This window comes from Doryrhamphus excisus, linkage group LG3, assembly GCF_037039965.1.
Source record: "Doryrhamphus excisus strain RoL-2023G ecotype Guam linkage group LG3, RoL_Dexc_Guam_v1.1, whole genome shotgun sequence".
Classification (NCBI taxonomy): Eukaryota; Metazoa; Chordata; class Actinopteri; order Syngnathiformes; family Syngnathidae; genus Doryrhamphus; species Doryrhamphus excisus.
In genome coordinates this window covers 11166517-11190928 of record NC_136359.1, presented here as the reverse complement: position 1 = coordinate 11190928, position 24412 = coordinate 11166517, and the positions used below count along the sequence as shown (strand labels likewise).

The 24412-nt window shown below is 41.9% G+C and overlaps 1 protein-coding gene across 1 annotated transcript; it reads right to left on the bottom strand.

Annotated features, from left to right (window-relative positions):
• Positions 1 to 206: 206 nt before the first annotated feature.
• Positions 207 to 24412, bottom strand: LOC131127647 (septin-2A). The gene is made up of 12 exons (XM_058069731.2): positions 24265 to 24412; positions 16619 to 16663; positions 16419 to 16518; positions 16226 to 16312; positions 15755 to 15878; positions 14998 to 15132; positions 14761 to 14878; positions 2824 to 2925; positions 2610 to 2755; positions 2378 to 2461; positions 2241 to 2298; positions 207 to 1041 (listed from the first exon to the last, which is right to left on the bottom strand). The coding sequence occupies exons 2-12, from the start codon at positions 16643 to 16645 to the stop codon at positions 976 to 978; spliced, it is 1047 nt and encodes a 348-aa protein (XP_057925714.1). The 5' UTR covers positions 16646 to 16663; positions 24265 to 24412; the 3' UTR covers positions 207 to 975.

Sequence of the window (24412 nt, the reverse complement as noted above, 5' to 3'; positions counted from 1 at the left end):
TTAGTATATCAGTAGTTTATTTCCTTGAAAACTACACAAATAAGATAAGATAATACATTTAATATAGGCGGTGACGCTCTACTGTACACAGCTACGAGCATTAGTACCTTTGAAAAGGCACTTTAGACTTACCTCATGTTGTGACTGTCAAAAATTACATGGCACACTTCAAAATGTTTGAAAAACACGAATACAAGAGAGTAAAATGTGTTTTCGCTAAACAAAAGGTTTATTTCAATGGAAGTACAAAAACACATGTAACAAGTGTTGTGTTTTGCAGTTAATCGAATCATTCTGAATGGCACGTTCGTTACATCAGTTTCTTAATTTTTTTTGTACATGGACAACACTGTGCTGAACTAGAAACTGGCCATTGCATGCAATAAATGATACTCGCTTTGACACACAACTTAACATTTTTTGTTTCATATAGTGATGACGTCACACGTCTCTTAAATAAAATATCCATGACATGGCACTATGAGTGCATTATTATAGGACCCTGACAGCAACCTTAGTGGATGGATGAGGTGACACAACGAGAAACATGTAATTTCATGCTGGCATTTGTAGTGATTTTTCATTAACAGTCAAATAAAGCGAATAACTTTTCTACTTTTCAGATGTAAATATGGTCAAAAGGTCTAACAATAGCAGTTCAGAGTAGAGACCTTTTTGGTAAACATGTTAAGTACAGATAACGGCAGCTTGGCAAACTATAAAGATCAGGATTAAAAGTGTATACCATATCACCAGTGTTGACTCACTTGATATTAATTCCTCAAAGACACTAAAAGAATCCATTAACAGTCAGACGCTGACTGCAGCTGAATTCTGGTCATCATGCTTAAAAATAAAAAGAAGAAAATAGTGTGGAGTTTCTGAATCAGATAGGAGTCAACAGTGGCATCTTGGAAACTCCTGCAAGTTGGGTTGGGTGACAGCAGATTAGTGTGTGTGTGTGTTCCAACACTTTCATTCGTCTGATTTCATCTTCATTTGTGCCTGCATCTGAGCAATCATCTCTTGCATGCGTCTCAGCTGCAGGAAAAGAACACAAAGACAACAACACATGATGATGAGCTGTGATCTTTGAATAGAACAAACCCAGCAGTTTAGCCAATTGGGGGTAGTCATGTGGAATCTGTCGCCACCATGTGGGTAGAAGAAAGAACTGCACAATGTAAGGATGGGATTTTTGCATTTTATACTTTTCTATAATTGACGTTATTTTAGCAGTCATATAGAATGAGCAAAACATTATTTTATTTTTTTAACTTAATAAAACATTTTTAAAAGTAATTTAACGTTTATATTTGATATAATATATACACATAGAGATCACTGTATTTGTATATTAAGTATTATTTTAGTATGTGTATTTTATGGTTTTATTATTTGCAGTATTGACGAGCTTCATTTCATTTATTAATCTAGTCGACGACCTCTGCGGTATCTGTCGCCACCTTGTGGGTACAAGGAAGAACTGCACAAGTAGAGATAGGATGTTTGCAGTTTATACTGTCTCTCCTGTAATTGAAGTTATCGTAGTGGTCATAAAAATTCAGCAGATAATTTATTGCAATAGTTCATCTTTTGTAATTTATAGATTTGCTTATTTTTACATATATATGTGCATTTAATTAATATTACAGTACATGTATGTATCACTGATCTTTTATTTCTTTAATTGTTGATTATATCTCATTTAAATAATATAGTTAACAGTTAACAATTTTCGATGCCGCTATCCTCAATAGTGTCGTTTTGGGCGAGAGGTGGGGTACACCCTGGACTGGTCGCCAGCCAATCACAACTAGACAAACCACCATTCACGCTCACTTTCATACCTATGGACAATGCAAACATGCAGATGGTGTACTTTGGTGTACTTAAGCAAAACAAAAAAATAAAAGCAATTTCCTATCCACTGAAGACATTGTATTGTAAAAAGAGCTACTTTCTCTGCGGCTGATACTATGGAGGTCATTCCCACCATAAAAGTGGGCCAGGACATCCGGACAGGAGGTGGTATCACATCCTGTACAACATGTATTACATTGTTTACAAACAGCTCTGATAACACTCGCCCGTTCACAAAGACGTGTTGCCGCCGTAACATAAACAGGATTATCAAGAGCAATTAGGAAGCAGATTATTACCAAATGATGGGCCAACGTGTAAACAATACATACACAAGATAAGAAAATTGGAAACACAAATTTCTGCAGTATGTCTACCTCTGCCTCTTTCTGTAGCAGTATCTGGTCTTTGTCCATCACGTCCTCATCCACAGCTCTGCAGGGGACATTCCACAATGAACCTCGGACAACAGCAGCTAAAATCTGAGGTGTTATTTCACATAAAATTGTCTCACCTTCCCGCTTTCTTCAGCCTCTCTGAGCGGAAGTTCTCATAATGCAGATCCTGAGTAACCTCCTGGAGGTCTTGCATGTGCGTCCTACAGCCAACACATGCATGTAATTATATCTTCAGACTCTAGAGGGAAGTAACGCTTTTCTGCAAGTCTCCAAAGCCATTATTTCAAGGGTCACTTGACTTTTCCTTCCGCTTTTTTTTAATGCATTTTCATTGGTTAGGGGACTCACACAAGCATGGTGCGGAGCTTGAGGAAGTCATTGTGCTCTGGATTCTCCACCTCCACAACTCCCCAGGGGTACAGACGACCACGGATCTTCTTTCCCTTCACCTCAATCAGCTGGTTAGAGCCAATGACAGCAAAGGGGACGCTGGCCTGGGAGGAGAAGATATGACTAGAGATGTGTGGGTGCAACAGAAGATCAACAATGTACAATCGTTCACCTTGAGGACTCTAGTTTGCTCTTTGAACTCCTCATCCTCGTCAGAGTCCGCATCGGGTAGCTGATAGATTTTAATTCCGTGCTCTGAGATCTCATCCAGGATCTGATGAGTGGAAACAAGAGGAAAAAAAAGGGTGAGGCGGCCAGGGTCGTGACCTCTCTGACGCTCCCTTCTTGACGCCTGCAGGTGTCTGTTCTCGATCTCAAACCCGAAATGTTTAATAATACAACTAATCCTCCAAGGAGCATCTTAAGCTGCTGACAATATAGTCTTCTTTGTTTAAAGCACACTGGCTCTCATGGAGAAAATACAGCTGCAGTTCTGAGCCATAAACAGAGAATAAGGCAGCCTTACAGACTAATGGGTGGGTGGGAGCACGTATGCATGTTGTTGCGGCAACACATTTAATTAAAACCCCCGTGGAGGACACGAGTGGGGACACAGAAAGGGGGTGGCAGGTGAAAAATAAGCCTTCTGGTGTGTGTTTAAAATCCAAAAAGAGTCCTAAAGTTCTCACAGTGTTTCATTCAAAGGCTAGTTAAAACAAAGGAGCTTTCTTTACCCCTGCCATGGGACACACGTCACTATTTATTATTCTAAACATCAAGGCAGCATTTGTCTTTTGTTTTCCCAAGAGCATACAGTTATTGTTATGTAACGGAGCCAAGAAATCACATGCGTTGTTTTCCTGACTTTTTGGGCCACTTTCATGTAGTGGAGAGTATAAAAGGACAGGGTGAGTCAGCCCCGATCCCGGGATGTGAGAGCAGGTTTTCCTACAGAGTGGAGCTCCTGTTTGCGCACTTGTTATGGCTGCAGATTGTTTTCTCAGTGAGCTATATGTGCGTTGTCTACGTGTGTGTGTGTTGGGAGGGTCGGGTATTGTTGTGGTTGCTGATGTAAAAACAAACATGATTTGGAGAGCGTGACTGAAGACCAGGGCTTCTTCTGCAATGCCTCCGATGTGGAGGTTGGACAAACATCAATTTGGTGCAGCAGCACCAGCTAGTAGACGGTCTACACTCAGTGAGAAAACAAACAAGAGTCAAACAATTGCAGGAAAAGAAGAAACAAATAACAAAGCTACAGTAGTTCTACAAGCTGGAGGCATTTGGGGAAATGTTGTTATCAGGAAATATACTCATATCATCGGTTAATACAGTATCAAGTATCATTTAACACACCTTGAAAAACAAGTAGACCAGCAAAACTCCAAAGATGATAGCATTTTAGCCACACAGCATTGCAATATTTGCACAACAACTTCAGTTCAAAAAAGCCCCAGCACACAAACCCTCTTCACTATTTGGTCAATGCGTTCCATTAGCAACCATGTTGGATACGTGATGTGGTGTACTTTGGATCATGAGCTGTTCCTTTCCTTCCTCCATACTTTTGACCTCGGTTTCATGTGTCAAAAGAATGTGATTCTACAACCCAGGAGACTTTTAAAGATGTAAACTCTAACCTGGCTTTCATGTTCTTGAATGTTACCAGTATTGCAATAACAGTGGTCCCTCGCTACATTGTATTTGGAACGTCACTCCCTCGCTCTATTGCAGTTTTTCAAAAAATTATTGCTGTTTGGTGGTTGACTATATACACATATGCAGTATTGTGGTCACTCAGCAGCAGTAATGTTGCATTGATGAGACATTACCTTAGATTACATTACCTTAACACTGCACTCCAACTGTAATTTAAGGCATAACACAGTGAAAACACATTATCCTCCTATTCTGTGTGGAAGTGGTAAATTTTTTGCTTCTTACTTTGCCCTCCTTCCCCACTCCGTTTGAAACCCTTAAAGGGGAACTGCACTTTTTTTCACTTTATGTGAAACATGAACACATATTTTTCCCCTTTCTGTGCATTATAACATGAGAAAACGAGTTAATATGAACAAGCTTACAATGTTGTCATTAGGATACACCTATTTCGACTAAAAAACCCTCTCACAACGTTGCATGGTTTGATATAAATGCTGTGATCGTGCATTGACACATACAGTGATGATAGCATGTAATAGCTGCAGTATCTTGCCGTATTTTGTTGATTTAAAACACTAACAAAATGTATTTTCTCGGCACATTGATACACATACTTATGCGAGCATCTTGTTCAGTCTTTGTAGCGAAATTGAGAGCTCGGTCTCCACTCTTCCGTCTGTGAATGACGTTGAAACTTTCAATTAGCGACGCGTTGTGTTAGTTCGTGAGATAAGAATAGTTTTTCATGTTAGCTGCTACAATAACATTATCGCTATAGCTTGGTTAATATACAAGTCAGTTGGCGTTTTTTTGTGAGGGCTTTAGAGTCAAAATAAGTACCTGTATTTCCCATGCAGGCCGTTGCAAGCTAGCTAGCTCATATTAACTTGTTTTCTGTGCGATAAAATGCACAGAAAAGGGAAAGAAATATGTGTTCATGTTTCACTTATGGATTGTGAATAATGGGCAAAATTCCAAGAAAAAGTGTAGTTCCCCTTTAATTTGACAATTAACAAATTGGAGGGTAGCATGCTACGTTTGAAATGACCAAACATGAAACTTTCCTTTCTTCCACTATATTTATGTTTCAATTTCAACGACTGCCTATCTAGACATTGCTGCCAATAGAAAAATCCCGGTACTACGCAACATTGAGTCATAGCACCAGGAATCTTAGCTCAACTTCCACATAATTGACACATTTCATCGGTTATACTGCACAGTCTCCACACAGTAGTCTGCTTTCTTGCTGCCCTCAGTCTCCTCTTGGATAAAACTGGTCTCCTTACAGAGGCCCACAGCCACATGCCAGAACGCAAATATGTTTTCTTTCATTGTGAGTGTTTTATTTAATTTAGCTGCTGTACCGGGCCAGTACTGCACAAGCATCAAAACACAGTGAAGGGACGTCTACTGTTGCATCATTATTGCATAAAAATGAAGAGCTGCCTACAATACAATCGTGCTGAATCAAATGCTACGGGATGGTTGTTTACGAGCTAATGACAGTGTTTAAGCAACACGTCCTAAGCATGCTCTATAATCATGATTAGGTGCTAGAATCACAGCCTGCCTGCCTGGAAATCCTTGTAGTCTCCCGCAGATCTACTTAATCTCTCTTGCTCCACCACACTCTCCTCCTTGTAGTTGTGTATTTTTGTTGGCACAGAAAATTTGGCAGTGGGAGCCATCTTGATTTTATGACCGTCCTGTACAGCTAGAGAACCTCCCGCACCTCCTCTCTCTGAGCTGTTATGCTTGGCCATGTAGTTCCACTCAAGTGTAAGTCAGGGCAGTGAACAATGCCCTACAAGAGTCCACCTTGGTATTAATTAGAAAAGGAAGCCTGAACTTCTGGTTAAGATTGCTGAATATGAAGCATTGTTTATGGAAAGGCATTATGACAAATGTGAGGGTGGAGGCTGATATTTTCCAGCTAGATTTCGTGGAGTTTAAACTCAGCAAAATGATGCCCAAGTACACATAACCTGCACAACAATACATAAACATAATAACCCAAGGTCAATAATAAAAGCTGTCATCATTCTGAAAACCTACCATTACAGCGACACACAGAAAGAATCATATTTACATGATTTCTTCTCACAAAAACACCACTAACACCTTCTCGTGGATGACAAAAGAACACTGGAGAGCCAATGCTTGAAAAAGAGAGACCAATGGGGTGTGACTGGGGGAAACAGTGACCATACACTAAAAACACATAGTTGAACCACAGTTCTGTGGCCAATTGCTGAAGACAGAGCCGAGCCTCCACTGGCCTAGCCAACCCCTGGGAACAATACTGGGAAGTAGAATCAAGCTCGGGAGCGTTCTTAGGAAATCAACAAAGCAGAGAGCAAGAAAAAAAAATGTTAGAAAAACGGCACTGCACTTGAAGAGGCTGACCTCCACTGAAGTTCCCTAATTGCTTTCTCTAACTGTACAGAAAAGATCTCCATCTGCCTGAAAATGTACTTCTTCCTGAGGAATGTGGACCACAAAAAGCCACAGCAAAACATAACAGACTGAAAAGAGCAAAAACAACTACACACACATTTACGTAACCTCACAGAGCCTGCAAGCTTCTGCAGGGGCGCTGGTGGGGATAAAAGCTATGACTGATGCACTTTGAGATAAACTTTCTGATCATGTTTCATAATGATACAAACACCTTGAGGGAGGTTATCCAAGAGCAATCACAGCCACTGCTGCTCAAGTGGAGACTAATGTATCAATGTCGAGATTCTGAGAAACTGTCAACATGAGAAAGAACGTCTTCTTTTTTATTATGAATCACATTTGACTGCCATTTCTGGCACATTTAGATGCTTTGCCGCACATGGAAAGATACTTTCGGCTGTTTAAAGTAAATTCTTTAGGCCCCCATGCACAAACCTTTCACAGGCAGAGGCACAGCTTCATAAATGTGCTGATCCAAGAATACAGTTTTACTATTTCATTGGGAAATGTCACCAATCAATGACATGACTGGCAGACGGCGATAAATGCCTTTTTCAATGCCGATCACCTTTGGCAAGCATTATTAAAGCTCTCAGCGATCCTTTCATGCAGTGTAGTGTCGTTCCCTAAGTAACAACTTTGGTATCGGAATCGGCAGCATAAAAAAACCCTGATGGAAGCATCCCTACTATTTCACTGTGGACAGAATCTGGTCAAAGAATGGTCATCTTTATGATGCATGTGGATGAGCTGTGTGGTCTTTGTCAGACGTTTCAGTCCAAAACTGTCTCGAAACGAACCGGAGCTAAACAAGTTGACTTTTGACTTTTTACAGTCAAGCATCATAATCTGGAGTGAAACAATAAAAAAATGAATTCCCACATGAACTGTGACAGCATGAAACAGACCATGACCCTCCTCCCCCGCAAAATATATGCTTGTCCTTTGTTTTAAAAAAAGAAAAATCTATTTGGCAATATTTAGACAGAATGATAACATGATTGTCATGTAAAACCTGCATTTTGAGACATGTTTGTCAAACTTTGGTAAAAAAAAAAATAACACAACATACTATGTTTTTCTCTAACCAGCAAACAACTATCTGCAGGGAGTCTACGAGGATGAGGGAGCCTCAACAATACCTGAAGAAGGGAGGGTGCAAACACGCAGTCACGCATAACTGCCAGCTACCTTAACAATCTGAACTGGTATAATCAGGTGTCAAGTCCTTGGGAATAAAAAGTTAAGAGGAGGAGCAGCGCCACAAGTCATTTTCACATCTTCCGCTCATCTGAGCTGCACACACTCACGTAAAGTAGCACTGGAAGAAACAATACCTTTGTGTGAGCAGGATTAAAGGCATTCATGCACATTCCAGATCAGGGTTTGAGGGACAGTTTTAACTAGAAGAGACAGGAACAGAACAGCTGGATTTGTTTGAATGGAAAGTACAGGGGAAGTCCGTTGGTAACTTGAATGCGTCACATGACTTAACAGTGATCAACGTGCTCACACACCTCACTAACTCCTATTGTCTTGGTTTAAGTCTTAGCACTGTTAAGACCACCCACTTTTCCTTGTGATCAAAGAGCATGGAGAGGAACAATCGCGCTATTCAAGTAATCTTGCATTTAAGGCAGATTTACTAGGGGACAGTACGAGGCGGGCACACATCACTCTCTGTTGCCTGTACAAATCAAAAGCCTCTCTACAATAAAAAGCGGTGATTCTACAGGAAGAAGGAAACCTGCCGTTTTTCACGCTGTCTTTCACCACAGAGCGGATTATTGTATACAAAAGAGCAGCTTGCCTGATGAGGAAAAGCGTGTATTTATTTGTCTAAAAATTTGCTGAGACTCAGACCATGGTCTGGCACAATGACTGCGGGAGGGCAGAAAAATAAATACGTCCGCGTGTTTAAAACAGTAACAGGAAAAAGAGGGGGACTGGGCTGGCCTCATACACCAACATAAAATACGATAGAAGTGAGAAAAATTTAAGAGTAGTCAGTGTATGGCTTGTATAGTAGTATAGAGCTACTGAAAAAAACAGACAGACATCACAGACAGACAGACATAAGACAATCAAATCAACTACCATTATTTACTCTCGATGGTCAAGGTTTAAGCCCTTTATATGCCTTACAGACACATTTTAATTATAAAATGTATAAGTACTCACCACTAATGAATCATAATGCAAGCAGATCAATGAACAGAATAAATCGGATTCACGGTCTAGCCTTTAGCGCTAAAACCCTAGTTCTGTCTATCTGAAGATGATGCCTCCATTTCCCTCCAAAGTAGCTGCTAGTGGTGGTATGCGGCTCCGCAGGCTGCCGGCTTGCCCTGGCTATCTGTCAGAGAAGGCATTTCTCCAAGATGCGTCTACAACCCTATAATACACACTGCTTGCCTGTTGTACTTCCAGTAATGACTTACAGTGCATCCGGAAAGTATTCACAGCGCTTCACTTTTTCTACATTTTGTTATGGTACAGCCTCATTCCAAACTGAATTAAATCTCTTACCTCAAAATTCTACACAAAATATTCCATTATGACAATGTGAAAAAAGGTTTTTTTTGACATGTTTTGAATTTATTAAAAATAGAAAACAAAAAAATCACATTTACATAAGTATTCACAGCCTTTGCCATGAAGCTCAAAATTGAGCTCAGGTGCATCTTTTTTTCCACTGATCATCCTTGAGATCTTTCTACAGCTTAATTGGAGTCCTCCTGCAGTAAATTCAGTTGATTGGACATGATTTGGAAATATAATAACTGTCTATATAAGGTCCCACAGTTGACTGTGCATGTCAGAGCACAAACACCAAGCATGAAGTCAAAAGAACTGTCTGTAGACCTGCGAGACAGGATTGTCTTGAGGCACAAATCTGGGGAAGGATACAGAAAAATTTCTGCTGCTTTGAAGGTCCCAATGAGCACAGTGGCCTCCATTATTCGTAAATGGAAGACGTTTGGAACCACCAGGACTCTTCAAGAACTGGACGGCCTTCTAAACTGAGCGATCGGGGAAGAAGGGCCTTAGTCAGGGAGGTGACCAAGGCCCCGATGGTCACTCTGTCAGAGCTCCAGCGTTCCTCTGTGGAGAGAGGAGAGCCTTCCAGAAGGACAACCATCTCTGCAGCAATCCACCAATCAGGCCTGTATGGTAGAGTGGCCAGACGAAAGCCACTCCTTAGTAAAAGGAACATGGCAGCCCGTCTGGAATTTGCCAAAAAGCACCTGAATGACTCTCAGACCATGAGAAACAAAATTCTCTGGTCTGATGAGACAAAGATTGAACTCTTTGGTGTGAATGCCAGGCGCCATGTTTGGAGGAAACCAGGCACTGCTCATCACCAGGCCAATACCATCCCTACAGTGAAGCATGGTGGTGGCAGCATCATGCTGTGGGGATGTTTTTCAGCAGCAGGAACTGGCAGACTAGTCAGGATAGAAGGAAAATGAATGCAGCAATATATAGAGATATCCTGGATGAAAACCTGCTCCAGAGCGCTCTTGACCTCAGTAGACTGGTCATGTACCTTGACCATATAGACCAGGGGTGGGCAAACTACGGCCCAGGGGCCACATCCGGCCCGCTAAGTGTTTGAATACGGCCCGCCCGTTCTTTCCAAAGTATTATCAATATCGTTATTTGATGTGGTCTGTTGTTTACAAAGTGCTCCTGAAAAAAGGGACACAAGCACATAATAATAATAATGATAATAATAATGGCTGCACGGCGGTCGAGTGGTTAATGCGCAGACCTCACAGCTAGGAGACCGGGGTTCAATTCCACCCTCGGCCATATCTGTGTGGAGTTTGCATGTTCTCCCCGCGCATGCGTGGGTTTTGTCCGGGTACTCCGTTTTCCTCCCAAATTCCAAAAACATGCTAGGTTAATTGCCGACTCCAAATTGTCCATAGGTATGAATGTGAGTGTGAATGGTTGTTTGTCTATATGTGTAACCCATGGTACGGACCGTACTCCAGTATTTGGGCTATGGTTTCAGTTGGGTTTGGTACATTTTTTGTGTGTAATGAAAACAACGTTTCTCTCTATTTATTATTAACAAGAAATGAATTTAAAAATAAAGCAGGAATATGAAATTGCAATCTTTAGCGTGTAGATTGAGGATACCAAAACCAATCCGGTGTAGGTCAGTATATTGTACTACAAGCTATATAAGAAATCAAATTAGTGTAATACCTAATTATATATCTCATTAAAAATTACAAAGAACCGCATGAGTGCTGCTGGCAAAGTGGAGCTGTGGTTAATTGCTGGAAACGTGAATTCTAACATGTACTGTGACATTCTGAAGCAGAGCATGATCCCATGCCTTGGGAAAATGTTGCCTTGGCAGTTTTCCAACATGATAATGAGCCCATACACACCTCCAAGATGACAAGTGACTATAATAACTGCGTGTTTCTTCATTTTCAGGGGATAGTAAACCTATACTGCTTTCTGAGCAGTGACTACTCTGAGTTACAGCTATATCCAAGTTTAATTTCTATGTCCCTTGAGAAGATATAATAAAATGTTTGCTTAAATGTGAGGTCCGTACTCACTTGAGTTACACTATATTTTATTTTTTGCATGCTGTCTTTTACAATATGTTTGTCACTTACAGATGTTGACAATCACACTAGCTCAGTAGACCTCACCACTGCTTAATAAGAGCTTTGAAGTTCTGTTATTGTAGTTGCGGAAAACTTGGCGACAACACAGGCTAGCACGATCTACTTGGGACAAAAATGTGTCCCTGCAGGGCCACAGGATTTGTTCACACAGCAGCGCATGCTCGAGTGCTTTGTGGAGATGACATCCAGCCAGACAATGAGGGGAAAACTGTGACTGCGACCCCCGGCCGGGGGTGATATACAGCAGCTGAGCGGCCAAACGTGAGAGAAGGTGGGAGGGAGGGAGAGAGGGAGGGAAGGAGAGTAAGGGCCCAGCGTGGGAGAGACAGTGAGGCTGGGTGACAGTGATGTGGGGGGCGGGGGCAAAAAGGTGGCTGAGGGAAGAAAGGAGAGGGGATGAGGACATGGAGGAAACAGAAGGGAGCGGAGAGGAAAAAGAGCTCCAACTATTGTCTACTGCCAGAACACTTGTGCGGGAAAAGGGGAGGAATTGAGTTCTCTAACCTTCATGACCTGTGGTTTTGGACAGTTACATGAGGGAGAAAAACAAAAAAGATGTGCGTGGAAACTTGGCTATTATCCAACAGGTTGGGTTGATTCACCAAAACCTTACATTTGGCCATCATTTCAATGTATTCTTCTCTACGAAAAGGAAGTTACAGCCTTGCATCATCTTGGCTCCAGGAAAACTTTTGAACTTGTCTATTAAAAGCTTGTAAAATGTGCCGTTTTACTTCAAATGGCGTATCGCACCACGAACAATCGCTGCAGCTGTAGAATTCTAGTAAAAAGATACACTGTTGTGTCCCATCTAAACCAGATGTGGACTGTCCTCTTCATTGAGTTGTTGTTTTTTTTTTAAACGGTCAAGCTGATTGAGAGCAAAGCCCTACACAGGATATGACTACCAGGTCCCAGACTGAGAGGATCAGCCTCTCAATATACCCTCCTCTGGGAAATTTATGAGCAAGAAACCACCACAACCCTGCTGCAGGAAAATGGCATTAGAGCAAATGACAAAAAAAAAGCCAGAGGTTTCTGAGGGGGTGGGGGTTCTGCCAAGGGAGGAAACAAGTGAACTGTGCGAGGAACAATCAGAAGTGAGAAAAAGAAAACTCTTTTCCCCCACTTTGTCTATGAGTCTGACCTGATTGAGGCAACGGTTTCTCTTGACATGAGCTATGACACATGGCAGGAAACCTATATTGTTCTGTACAATCTATTTCCCCCCGTTATAAGAGAAAGTGTATGCTGAGGTGTCGCATTTACTTTAAGACAAATGTCCAGCAAAAAAATATATACATATATTGTGGGACAAATGTGCAGGTTATGAATCACCCTGTAGCTTTCTGTCAGATTCACGACTATGAGCAGCGGCACCTCCAACGGAAGGCATATTGCTTGTTTTACTTTATGACAGGATGCATACGTGTACCCATGAGAACCACTTAAGATAATCTGCTTCAAACAACAAACGCCACTTGCTCAACTAAGAGACACTTTCAAACATGATTTTTAAGGCACTTGTCATCTTGGAGGTGTGTTGTGAAGCTGGTACACGGCCCAAGGGAGGTGCTGTTCCAGCAGCACTGATGCAGCCCCAACCGCTATCATGATTGTCTGAAGGCAAGACACTACCCAGTAGGTAGTACAGCATGAGTTGAGAATCTATACTGGGATACAAGCTATATACACTAATAAAATCCAATTTTTGTTTCTATGGCCTGTTGTGCCTTGAGATGATATACTGTAATAAAAATGGTTGATCATAAGTGAGGGGCGTACTCACTTTTTTGAGATACTGTATGGTGACGACATGCATCTACAGTAAATGAGGACAGAGATAATAGTTGAACCCACACCAGCCAAATCGGGGGTAAACTGGTTAACATGCCACACTGGGGAATACTAGATGATGCCAGATAACTTAACCAACTGTCTGTATTTCCTGACAATAATGGCTTTTCCATGAACCACAGGGACAAAACAGTTGTTGCATCACGGATTTAAAGGATGTGAATTTCTAAATGTTTACTTGTCAGCGAAGAAGTGGCTGAACACTAAAACAAAACACCTGACGTTCCAGCTGAATCAAAATGTCATAAAGTTTTTAGGAGCCTGGGGAGAGTGGCTGGGCGGTCAGCGGTGGCAGGAAACAAACGTTTTGTTCAATCTGAAACACAGGAACACCACAAAGTAACACAACAAAATACGCTTCGACTGACAGGTCCCTTCAGGCCAATGCATCAAATGTAGGAATTTCACTTTTGATGTGAGAATGAATCACACATCCGCTGACACTCTTACTGCCCTCCAGACAGCCATAGGGACTTAAGGAAACCCTCCCAGCTTCAATTCACAGGTTGGCTTTGAACAAAGAGGAAACGTCAACAGATCATGAGAGTGTGAATACCTGACAGAAATGGTCCCATTACTTCTTTTTGCATTTTTAAGGTCTACTTTAAACCTGCTTAAAATACGGCAGTGCAAAATTGGAATTCTTGCAATTTTTCAATTGGTCTAAGGATTAGGAGGGTATTATATTTATTATTTAAAAAAATAAATTGATTATTCAACATTTAACTTCATGTCTATCTTCCAGTTAAGAGAACTTAAATTAATCACCAAGCAGGTCGGCTGATTTTGTGCATCTGTGCAAAAATGACATCAAATTGTGACTAGGGGTCACAGTAAATTTATTGTTGTGTGCCCTAAAACTGCCACATTGCAGTTCCACAAAATGCTGCCTCTGTGGTTTTTAGCAGTCTTGCTGTGGAAACCTCCAGCGAACCACATTTCCCTCTTTTGAGTTGACGAGGTGACCCGATGCCTATCAGACCACCGGCTCCGGTGCCTGAATGAGGCACAGGAGGAGGGTGGAGGGGCTGAGATTACAAGGAGTAGACTGGGGAGACTTCCAATTAAAAAGCCCACAGGTTGAAAGTTGAGTTGAAAAAGTAATTTGTGTTAGAGAGTAATAACAACAGAGACAGGAAAGCCCCGTGAAGTCAGGTTTCGCGGAGGAGGCGATCAGCTGTGACGTGTGTTGCACTACCGCGTCCTTCCACCTCTCCACAGCAGGAAGCTGAGAAGCGTGCATGCAGCCTGACACTTGGATGTGCTCCAAAGCAAAGTATGAGGGACGAGTTGAGACTGGATGAAATGAGCTCATCTACATTATAAGTATCCCTTTGGCATTCTCCAAAGAATAGAAACAATGTAAATGAAACAGGCAAGCACACATTTTACAATGTTTCAAATACAGAGCAGCCAGTGAATGTGAAATAAGATCAAATTTGATTACATTTGTGCGTGTGTATCAAACTTACCCGCCTCTTCAAGCGGTCCCGCTCCCTCAGCGTCAGTGTATCAGCCTTAGCGATGACAGGGACGATATTAACTTTGCTGTGAATGGCCTTCATAAACTCCACATCCAAAGGCTTTAGACTAGATGAAAAAGATTATATGTGCTTAAAAATGATTGTGATTACACTGACTAATTTAGCATGAAAAAGTGACTGAGGTAATATCGCGGTTGCTACTTTCAGGCTAATGTATGAATTTACCCGTGTCCAAATGGTGATATGAAGTAGAAGCAGCAGTGCACCCTGTTGTCCACTATGTGCCGTCGGTTCAGGCCGCTCTCGTCGTGGAGGTAGCGCTCAAACTGATTGTCGATGTAGTGAATGATGGTCTTGAAGCTTCATGGAAAAGAGAAGGATGTAAGCAGGCACCACATTCAACTACAATAAAATACCTACATCCCAGAAGCCGTATGATTCAGAATCCGACCAGAAATGTATGGCATGCAATGATTACTATTGCAAAAACACACCATCAGTAGGGTATGACTAACTTGTCTCACGATTGTCTATACACAGCTCATTGTTCACTGAACAATAGAACGTTTGGTGAATTCTACACAATGATAGGAAAAGCTGACATCGAAGGATTTTGTGTGACTCTAAAGTCTGTAAAACTGTACCAAACATGATCTTGATGGTGGAAATGCATCATCACCTCTTTGCACCTCTCACGCAAAAAAACAACCTAAAAGACAAATGAATGCCTTTGGGAGCAAGTGCTTGGGTTGAAATAATACTGTAAGTACTGTACGTCTTTGGTAGCGAATAAATTAGTAACCTTTAATTAAGTGATACTTTAAGGGAACTTTATATTTTTGGACACATTCACTATGCTAGCCAGAGGGTGGTCAGATAAGATATAGAGAAATTTGTGAAAAGGGAGTTGAGAACAGAAGGTAACACAAAAAAACACAAAGGTCCCAAGATGTTCTCATTCAACCAAGGTTTACAAACACACCAGTCCTGGCTGTTGATGGCATCACCATATCCCGGGGTATCCACCACGGTGAGGCGGAGCTTCACACCTCTTTCTTCAATCTCCACGGTGGATGCTTCAATCTGCACCGTCCTCTCGATCTTCTCTGTGGAGTGGTGGGCGTCAAAACAGAGAAAGAAACCCCACTGGTCATACAATATTTATCATTTCCACAATGTGTTGCTTCACTGGATTGTGTAACACTGTCACAACCCTAGGCTCCACGCAGATAAAGCGAAAGCATGTGTTTTGTGGTATAAAAAGACTATGTTACTTTCCAGAATCACCCACGGGGGCCTGGATCATTGTTTTTAAGTCAAAGTCAAGACATATAAGGCATTCCCAGAATTCCTGCTGAAATAATGCTCAGCTGGAGACAGTGCAAAACAGACATTTCTCTGTTATTACAGTATGTGCGTGCATGTAAATGCTTGTGTGTCTGTGGGAGTTTACCTGCAGCGCCAGGAATGTAGCGTTCAGGGTAGAGATCAGTAAGAAACAGGCTGTTTATAAGCGTTGATTTGCCCAAACCAGACTCCCCTACGAACAAAGAAAGTGTAAATGGATAATAAGTGTGAATGGAGTGTCAGACTTCATATATATGGTGATAGTTTAAATTAATTGGTCTTAAAAAGACATTACCCACCGACAACCATGAGGGTGAATTCAAAGCCTTTTTTCACAGACTTTCTGTGAACTTGGTTTGGAAGGTTGGCAAATCCAACGTAACCAGTTGCATCTGGGAACTGATGAGACAAAAGATTAGTTTCAAAACAGAGACCAAATATACGTACATATCACTAAATTTCTTTTGGTCGGTTAGCACATGTGTAAAAGTTGACTCACCTTCGCCTTTTCTCCAGATTGAGACATATCTGATGTCTGTCAAACCTGACAGTAAAGAAAGAGATTCTCTTTGAATCAAGTAATGATTGGAACCTTGGTTAGTGTCATTAATTCATTCCAACGGATGCTAACCCAGGGCTCGACAATAACGATGTACCGATGGCCCGCGGCAAGTTAAAACCAAATTCAGGCAAGTAAATCCAATCAGTGATATTCCCGTCGGGCAAGTGCACTCTGCCAAGAGTTTTTTTTAAAGCGGTTCTTGTTGGGTGTTGGTAAAACACGGACTGTGTAATTCCGGTGGTAATTTGCAAACCAATCCTTGCAAATCTTGAAATGGACCAATCAGAATCGTTTATTCTCCACAGTCCGCGTATTACCCACACCCGTTCTTGTTCGCGATCAACCAGCGATGGTTTGACTAGGAAAACATCTATCATGGCGTCCCTGCCAACATGGTCTAATTCTTCAACAACTTGTGAAGGAAAACAGCAAAAAGTGATGAAACAGTGCCTCCTAAACAAGTATTTTATTAGCGGCAGCATATCAAATGATGGCACAGGTGAGTGAATCACATTGCTGTGACAATTTGAAGTGGTCACAATGAAACACCACTGATTAGATCCAATACCAAGTGCTGATTTTGCACAAGCTACAAAATCTAGCGGTTCCATTTCTCTGTGTATTTTTCTCACCTTTGCTTCACAAATTATTGTTTGACCATTTAGCATTTTTTTCTGGATTAAAAACACTTTACTACTACACAAATGTGTCTATTCAATTATGTTTCATTGTGGTGCGCAACTTATAAAAGGCAAAGTGCCTAGAAGTCTCTTGACAATCCAGATTTCCATGCAACGTCATGATCCATGTAGGAAAACAACCACAACAAATGATAATCATTTAATCTTTTTTTGAGATTCTCATGTGATGCCACAAAAATTAGATGATATCATTATGGCAGTCTTTTCATTTTACATGGGGCAAGTTCGGGCAAGTAGTTCTCACCTTAAGGATTCCCCATGGGCAAGTCATTTTTGTTTTTAATGTAGAGCCCTGTAACCCAATAAATTTTTCCCATAGGAAATATTGTAAATCCAAAGACTGTTCAGAAAGTCTATAACACCTCCCGACCCCCCAATCTAACTTTACTTTACACTGTGACCAAGCCCCCTTTCAGCAGTAGCGCACAAACACTTCCAACCATACTGATGATTACACCCTCAATATGAGAGTATATACGTGCTATGGAGCACCATGGGGACCAGGTTTGTTCCAAGACTTCCATTAAAACTGTTATCCCCGTGGACCCGCCTACCTCTATGACCCTGAATGGAGGACATATCAACAAGTCAGCGTGATAAATTAGTCACATAATGACGGAGCAGGAAGAACAGTCTCCATTTTATCATCAACACAGTGGTCCTTGGCATGTGGAGTGTGATAAGCATTCGAAGGAGGCAGACTGCTGGACGATGCCAAAAGGAGATGCGCTTGAAGGGAAAAGGAGGGAGAGTGGTGCAAAGGTGGCATGGGAACCTGAGGTGACCTTTGTCCACTGGCATGTGACACATTAGGTAGTTGCTGGTCACTTTTCTCACCATTAAACTGCGTGGAGTGAAGATCTATCAAACTGACAGTGTGGTTTCAGGGAACCCTCACAGAAAACAATGACTGTTTATCCCTGTGCTTCCAGGGGGCAAGGGGAGAATGCTGCTTTTCCACTGTATAGCACCAGCTGTGCTTGGCTCTAGTTGGCTCTGTTTTTGGTATTCCACTTGAAATTAACCATGCCGCACTACACACATCAGTCAAAACAAGCTAACAAACAATGGACAAGAACAACGGTCTCCTCCTCCATGTTAGAGGAGACAGCGGGAAAGCTGGACCGCAACAGGTTCAGCTAACATGTGTATTAAATGTCATTTTAAATGTCGGCACCCTGACCAGGTAGTAGAAATAGAACGTGGTACTGTCAATGAAAGACTCAAAAGACTCAAGCCATGTCAAGATCTAAGTTAGTATAAAGCCCCCCCGCATTTGTTTAACACTCACTAGCACACAAATCCCAGTTCTTAACAATCTCTGCAGGATGATTATCACAGTGGCAACATCAAGACAGATAAGTGGGGGGGCACACTTCATTAGTACTTTCTTAATAATGTCTGTATACTAGCAATGGCCTGGGTTGCTGAGCTGCTTGCGCTCTCACAGTTATTAACAAGCCAGACGGGAGGGAGATTAAATTGTTTTGGGCCAAAAGGGAAAATGCCACCTTAGTGAAGCCAAAGTTGTTGGCATGTAATGCATTTACAGTTGATTTATGGTGGGGCTGGAGGGAAGCCACCAATGCGAGGCAAGAACTATTTTCCTTCCTCACAAGCAGTGAGGGTCCTAATGTGCAAATGGTCCTACTGCTCTGACTGAAAAGACCATAGTAATACTTTCCCACAATGGCGTTTTAATGAAGATGGAGGCATAATGAAATTAATGTTCTGGCAACACATCACAGCAACACAAACCATGCAAGTGAAAAAAATGAAGTTTGGCACAGGCAAAGACACTTGTTGACAATGAGTGGTTTTTTAATCATTTTCTAGGGGGGTAGCAAATGTAGCAGTGGTGGGCAAGAGTAATAAAGAACTGGTATTAGTCTTTAAGTCAGCCGTCTTAGAACCACTTGAAAATATTAGCTCAGAGGGCAGGAAAAGGGCCACAATACATGGGTTGAGAAAAGCTTTCAACCATGAGGAAACCAGCGGGCCTCTTCAGAAGACAAACACAAGAGTTTAAAGCTCAGGATGGACCGTTTATGGATATGGAAAAAAGATCGGAAATTACTTAAACATTAGGGGGGTCACAAAGTGATAGCATCACACTCTGATTTAAACAACTGCTGTAGCACAATGATGGAAAACTGTGAACCTAAAGCTAAGCCTACAGATGAAAGTGCAGATGCCGTAATTTCCTGACTATAGAACCGTTCTATACGCCACAGGTGTCCATGTCATTATAATGGGATATTTAGTACACAGAAAGATGTTACACAAATGTGTTTTTGTCCAAACAGTGCATGTAACAACATTGGTTAAACAGTAGCACACCAGAAAATTCTTTCATCGCTTTTCTACTCTTCAAGTGTTGGCACCGAAAACCCCCCACAGTTCTCTCAGCAAATACGCCAGCAGTCTGTCACCTTCTTTGATTGTCGTTACCAGCGTTGCCCGTGCCCTGATGGAGATCAGCCATAAATTAAACAGATGGTTTGCAGATTCTGGAAGGTCTAGAGAGCGTTCCGAGCGGGCTCTCTCTAAAGGAGTCCACAACTCAATAAAAAGGGCCGAAAATTAGCATAATAGGTCCCCTTCAAAAGAACAGTCACCTTTCAAAATGACCTCCAGACCTTTACATTTCCTCAACTAAAGACAAAGTGCTGCAGAATACCAAGCGTGTATGGCCTCCAAGTGTGCCCTTAACAGTCTGGATGCTTTCTACCATTCAGCCATCCATTCGTTATGCCTCTGGTGTGCCTTTTTCAACCCAGTGATCTATATGAATTGATAGGCTGGCCCTCCCTCCACACTTCTACTGGTCTATAAGACAGGGGAAAAGGGCTTCTCCAATCTCTTGCACCTTTCACATAACATCACCTGAGATCCAGTGAGTCTTTGGTCAAACATACACAATGCAATTATTTGAGACACAGGTATCTATTACAGCAAAGCCCACTAACTGACAGTAATGTGGTTCAGCCCTGCATCTGACCCGGGCCTAAACCTGCGTCCATATATATCCTCACTGATTGAGAGTTAAGTCAAGAAGCCCTAGCCAATGAGCTAAAATCCCCGGGATGTCAACTCACTGTCTATCGGAGAGTGAGGTTTACATAGCATTCTATCTAGCCACACAAGGTTTCATTCGTTACATGACAAACTAAATACGTTAGAATGCTGCATAAGGGGAAGAGAGTTGACCAAGACAATTAAATAAGACTGCAAGACACTTAGTGCTGTCAACATGAATCAAATGTTGTGTGTTTATTCAGACTACACCGCAAGGCAGGAGGAAGCATCCCCCTCATAGATTGTTATGTCACACAGATGTCTTACTCTGTGCTCCGATGCTAGTAAATTTTTACAAGATAAAGAAAAATGTCAGAGAGCAATGAAAGCGCCTAATCAGAGCCCTTGTTGCGTTCATTATTGGTTGACACGTTGTCCTCACAATGGTAAACTGACCTGCACTCAGCTGCGTAAAAAGCTAAATTGTTTCTAAACTGAGAGGGCAGCTGCCAGCCTGAGATTACGGTTCACAAAGTGTGTACTCTCAAAACTGAACTGAACTCAGAACACAAGCAGAGATGGAGGATAATTCCTCAATAGTGGCCCTGTGCCACATTTGGACAGACGGGTAAAGAAAATACATTATTGTTTCCCTCTGTTATTGTGGAGGAAGTTATTTGTTACAATCAAAGGTCAAGGATTAATCAGATATTGAAAAGCTTTTACAACGAAGGAATGCACCACGAGAGGGATTTGTGGATAATGTGTGAAAGTCAATGCTGTGAATGGCTTGTCGATGTAGCTTTTATGTGGTTCTGATTTAGGAGCATGTGGGCCCATTAAAGTGGAGTTTCCCCGCTAGTGTGTATAAACCAAGACAATGGGATAATAAATGAGTGTTTTCAAATGAGGCATTGGGTTAACAGTGCATGTAATAATAGCGGGTTACAGTGAGGGCAGTTTGAAAAGTGTGTTAAGGCACAAATTGCCCTAATGTGTAATTCACATACAGTACACTATTGTCTTTCATTGGTTAGTCCAGGGTGTACACCGCTTCTCACCCGAAAACAGCCGGGATAGGCTCCAGCACCTCCCACGACCCTCGTGAGGATAAGCGGTAGAAAATGAATGACTCACTGAATGGTTACATACAGTGAAGAAAATAAGTATTTGAACACCCTGCTATTTTGCTATTTCTCCCACTTAGAAATCATGGAGGGGTCTGAAATTTTCATCGTAGGTGCATGTCCACTGTGAGAGAGATAAACTAAAAAGAAAAATCCAGAAATCACAATGCATGATTTTTTAACAATTTATTTGTGTGATACAGCTGCAAATAAGTATTTGAACACCTGTGTATCATCTAGAATTCTGACCCTGAAAGACCTGTTAGTCTGCCCATTAGAAGTCCACCTGCACTCCATGTATCATCCTGAATCAGATGCACCTGTTTGAGGTCGTTAGCTGCATAAAGACACCTGTCCACCCCATACAATCAGTAAGACTTTAACTTGTAACATGGCGAAGACCAAAGAGCTGTCCAAAGACACCAGAGACAAAATTGTACACCTCCACAAGGCTGGAAAGGGCTACGGAGCAATTACCAAGCAGCTTGGTGAAAAAAGGTCCACTGTTGGAGCTATCATTAGAAAATGGAAGAAGCTAAACATGACGGTCAATCTCAATCGGAGTGGAGCCCCATGCAAGATATCACCTCGTGGGGTCTCAATGATTCTAAGAAAGGTGAGGAATCAGCCCAGAACTACACGACAGGACTTGGTCAATGACCTGAAAAGAGCTGGGACCACCGTTTCCAAGGTTACTGTAGGTAATACACTAAGACGTCATGATGTGAAATCATGCATGGCACGAAAGGTTCCCCTGCTTAAACCAGCACATGTCAAGGCCCGTCTTAAGTTTGCATATGACCATTTGGATGATACAGAGGAGTCATGGGAGAAAGTTTTATGGTCAGATGAGACCAAAATAGAACTTTTTGGTCATAATTCCAATAAGCGTGTTTGGAGGAAGAAGAATGAAGAGTACAATCCGAAGAACACCATCCCTACTGTGAAGCATGGGGGTGGTAGCATCATGCTTTGGGGGTGTTTTTCTGCACATGGGACAGGACGAGTGCACTGCATTAAAGAGAGGATGACTGGGGCCGTGTATTGTGAGATTTTGGGGAACAACCTCCTTCCCTCTGTCAGAGCATTGAAGATGGGTCGTGGCTGGGTCTTCCAACACGACAACGACCCGAAGCACACAGCCAGGAAAACCAAGGAGTGGCTCCGTAAGAAGCATATCAAGGTTCTAGCATGGCCCAGCCAGTCTCCAGACCTGAACCCAATCGAAAATCTTTGGAGGGAGCTCAAACTCCGTGTTTCTCAGCGACAGCCCAGAAACCTGACTGATCTAGAGAAGATCTGTGTGGAGGAGTGGGCCAAGATCCCTCCTGCAGTGTGTGCAAACCTGGTGAAAAACTACAGGAAACGTTTGACCTCTGTAATAGCAAACAAAGGCTACTGTACCAAATATTAACATTCATTTTCTCAGGTGTTCAAATACTTATTTGCAGCTGTATCACACAAATAAATTGTTAAAAAATCATGCATTGTGATTTCTGGATTTTTCTTTTTAGTTTATCTCTCTCACAGTGGACATGCACCTACGATGAAAATTTCAGACCCCTCCATGATTTCTAAGTGGGAGAAATAGCAAAATAGCAGGGTGTTCAAATACTTATTTTCTTCACTGTATGTGCATAGTGCATTGTCTGGAGGCCGTTAATTCTTATGAAATAATTATTAAGGTTTGTTAAGTAGTGGGTGTCTTGGCATCCGGAAGGAAGAAAACTACCACACTGATGCAGATATAAGAAGGTATTTTTTCCCACCTTGAAAAATTCTGTCCTCTTATATTTAGGGTTCACAAATGAATACATACACAAATAGAATATAAGTGCCACACAGCAGACATGTTTGTTTGGGTTTGCCGCCACACGGCTGAAGGGAAGAGGGAGGAGGACACTAGCCAAGACATTAGCACAGGACACTACACTACACACATGGGTCTCTACAAGCTGCAGGCTTCAATGGTAGAAGCAACAGGTTTTTGTGATCTGCATTAAAAGGCATTATTCGACATATGCTTGTCACAGACTTTCCCCATAGAAATCGGCCTGATTGATCAGCACATCTCAAGTAATAAGACACAGAAGCTGCCCAATCATGTCCCTACTGTTTGCACAAGTTTTTCACAATTAAAAACATTTTTTTTACAAAAACAGATCTTGAAAACAGGGGTTGGTCTGTATCTTCATATATTCGGGTTCATGCAGGTAAGTTGAGAGGATGTCATGAAATGCACTGGACATTGTGACATATTGATGTGTATGATGTGTATTGATGTGTAATGACCATTTCCAAACACCGAAAAAGGTAAAAAATAAAATTACATAATGCATTTATTAATGTTACAATTGGTGCTGTTAGCATGGGTCCTTTCTTGAATGAGGTAAACCCCCCCCCGTTGTGGTGATGGCTTCTCGGACAGTGGGTGTCCACCACACCCTGTCTGTGTGTCAGACACCCACTGACGATCTCTTGTTAACATTCAAAAAGTATGAGAATATAAAAAAGTCTCTTTAAAAAAACAACATTTAAACTATAACACACAATAAGAAACGCAAGAGTCCTTGTCTAACTTTAGCCAGCAACAGTTGTTACTTCGGCTGTTGTCATGTTGCCAATTCACTTCGACAGTGACCCTCGCGCTTTGTCTGTGTCCTATTCCACGTTTATTCAACGCTTCCGCATACTTTGTTAATAAAACCACACTAAACCACCACCATTCGGGTCTTACCTGAGCACAACTTTAAGATACAGTTGGTAGGTAAGACAGTTTCGCTTGTAGCCGCTGTGTCCCAGCCCAGGAAAGAAAACCCGGAAGTCATTCCAGAAGGGCCCACCCACTGGTGAGTGTCTGGCTGTCGCCATGAGACGCCATTACG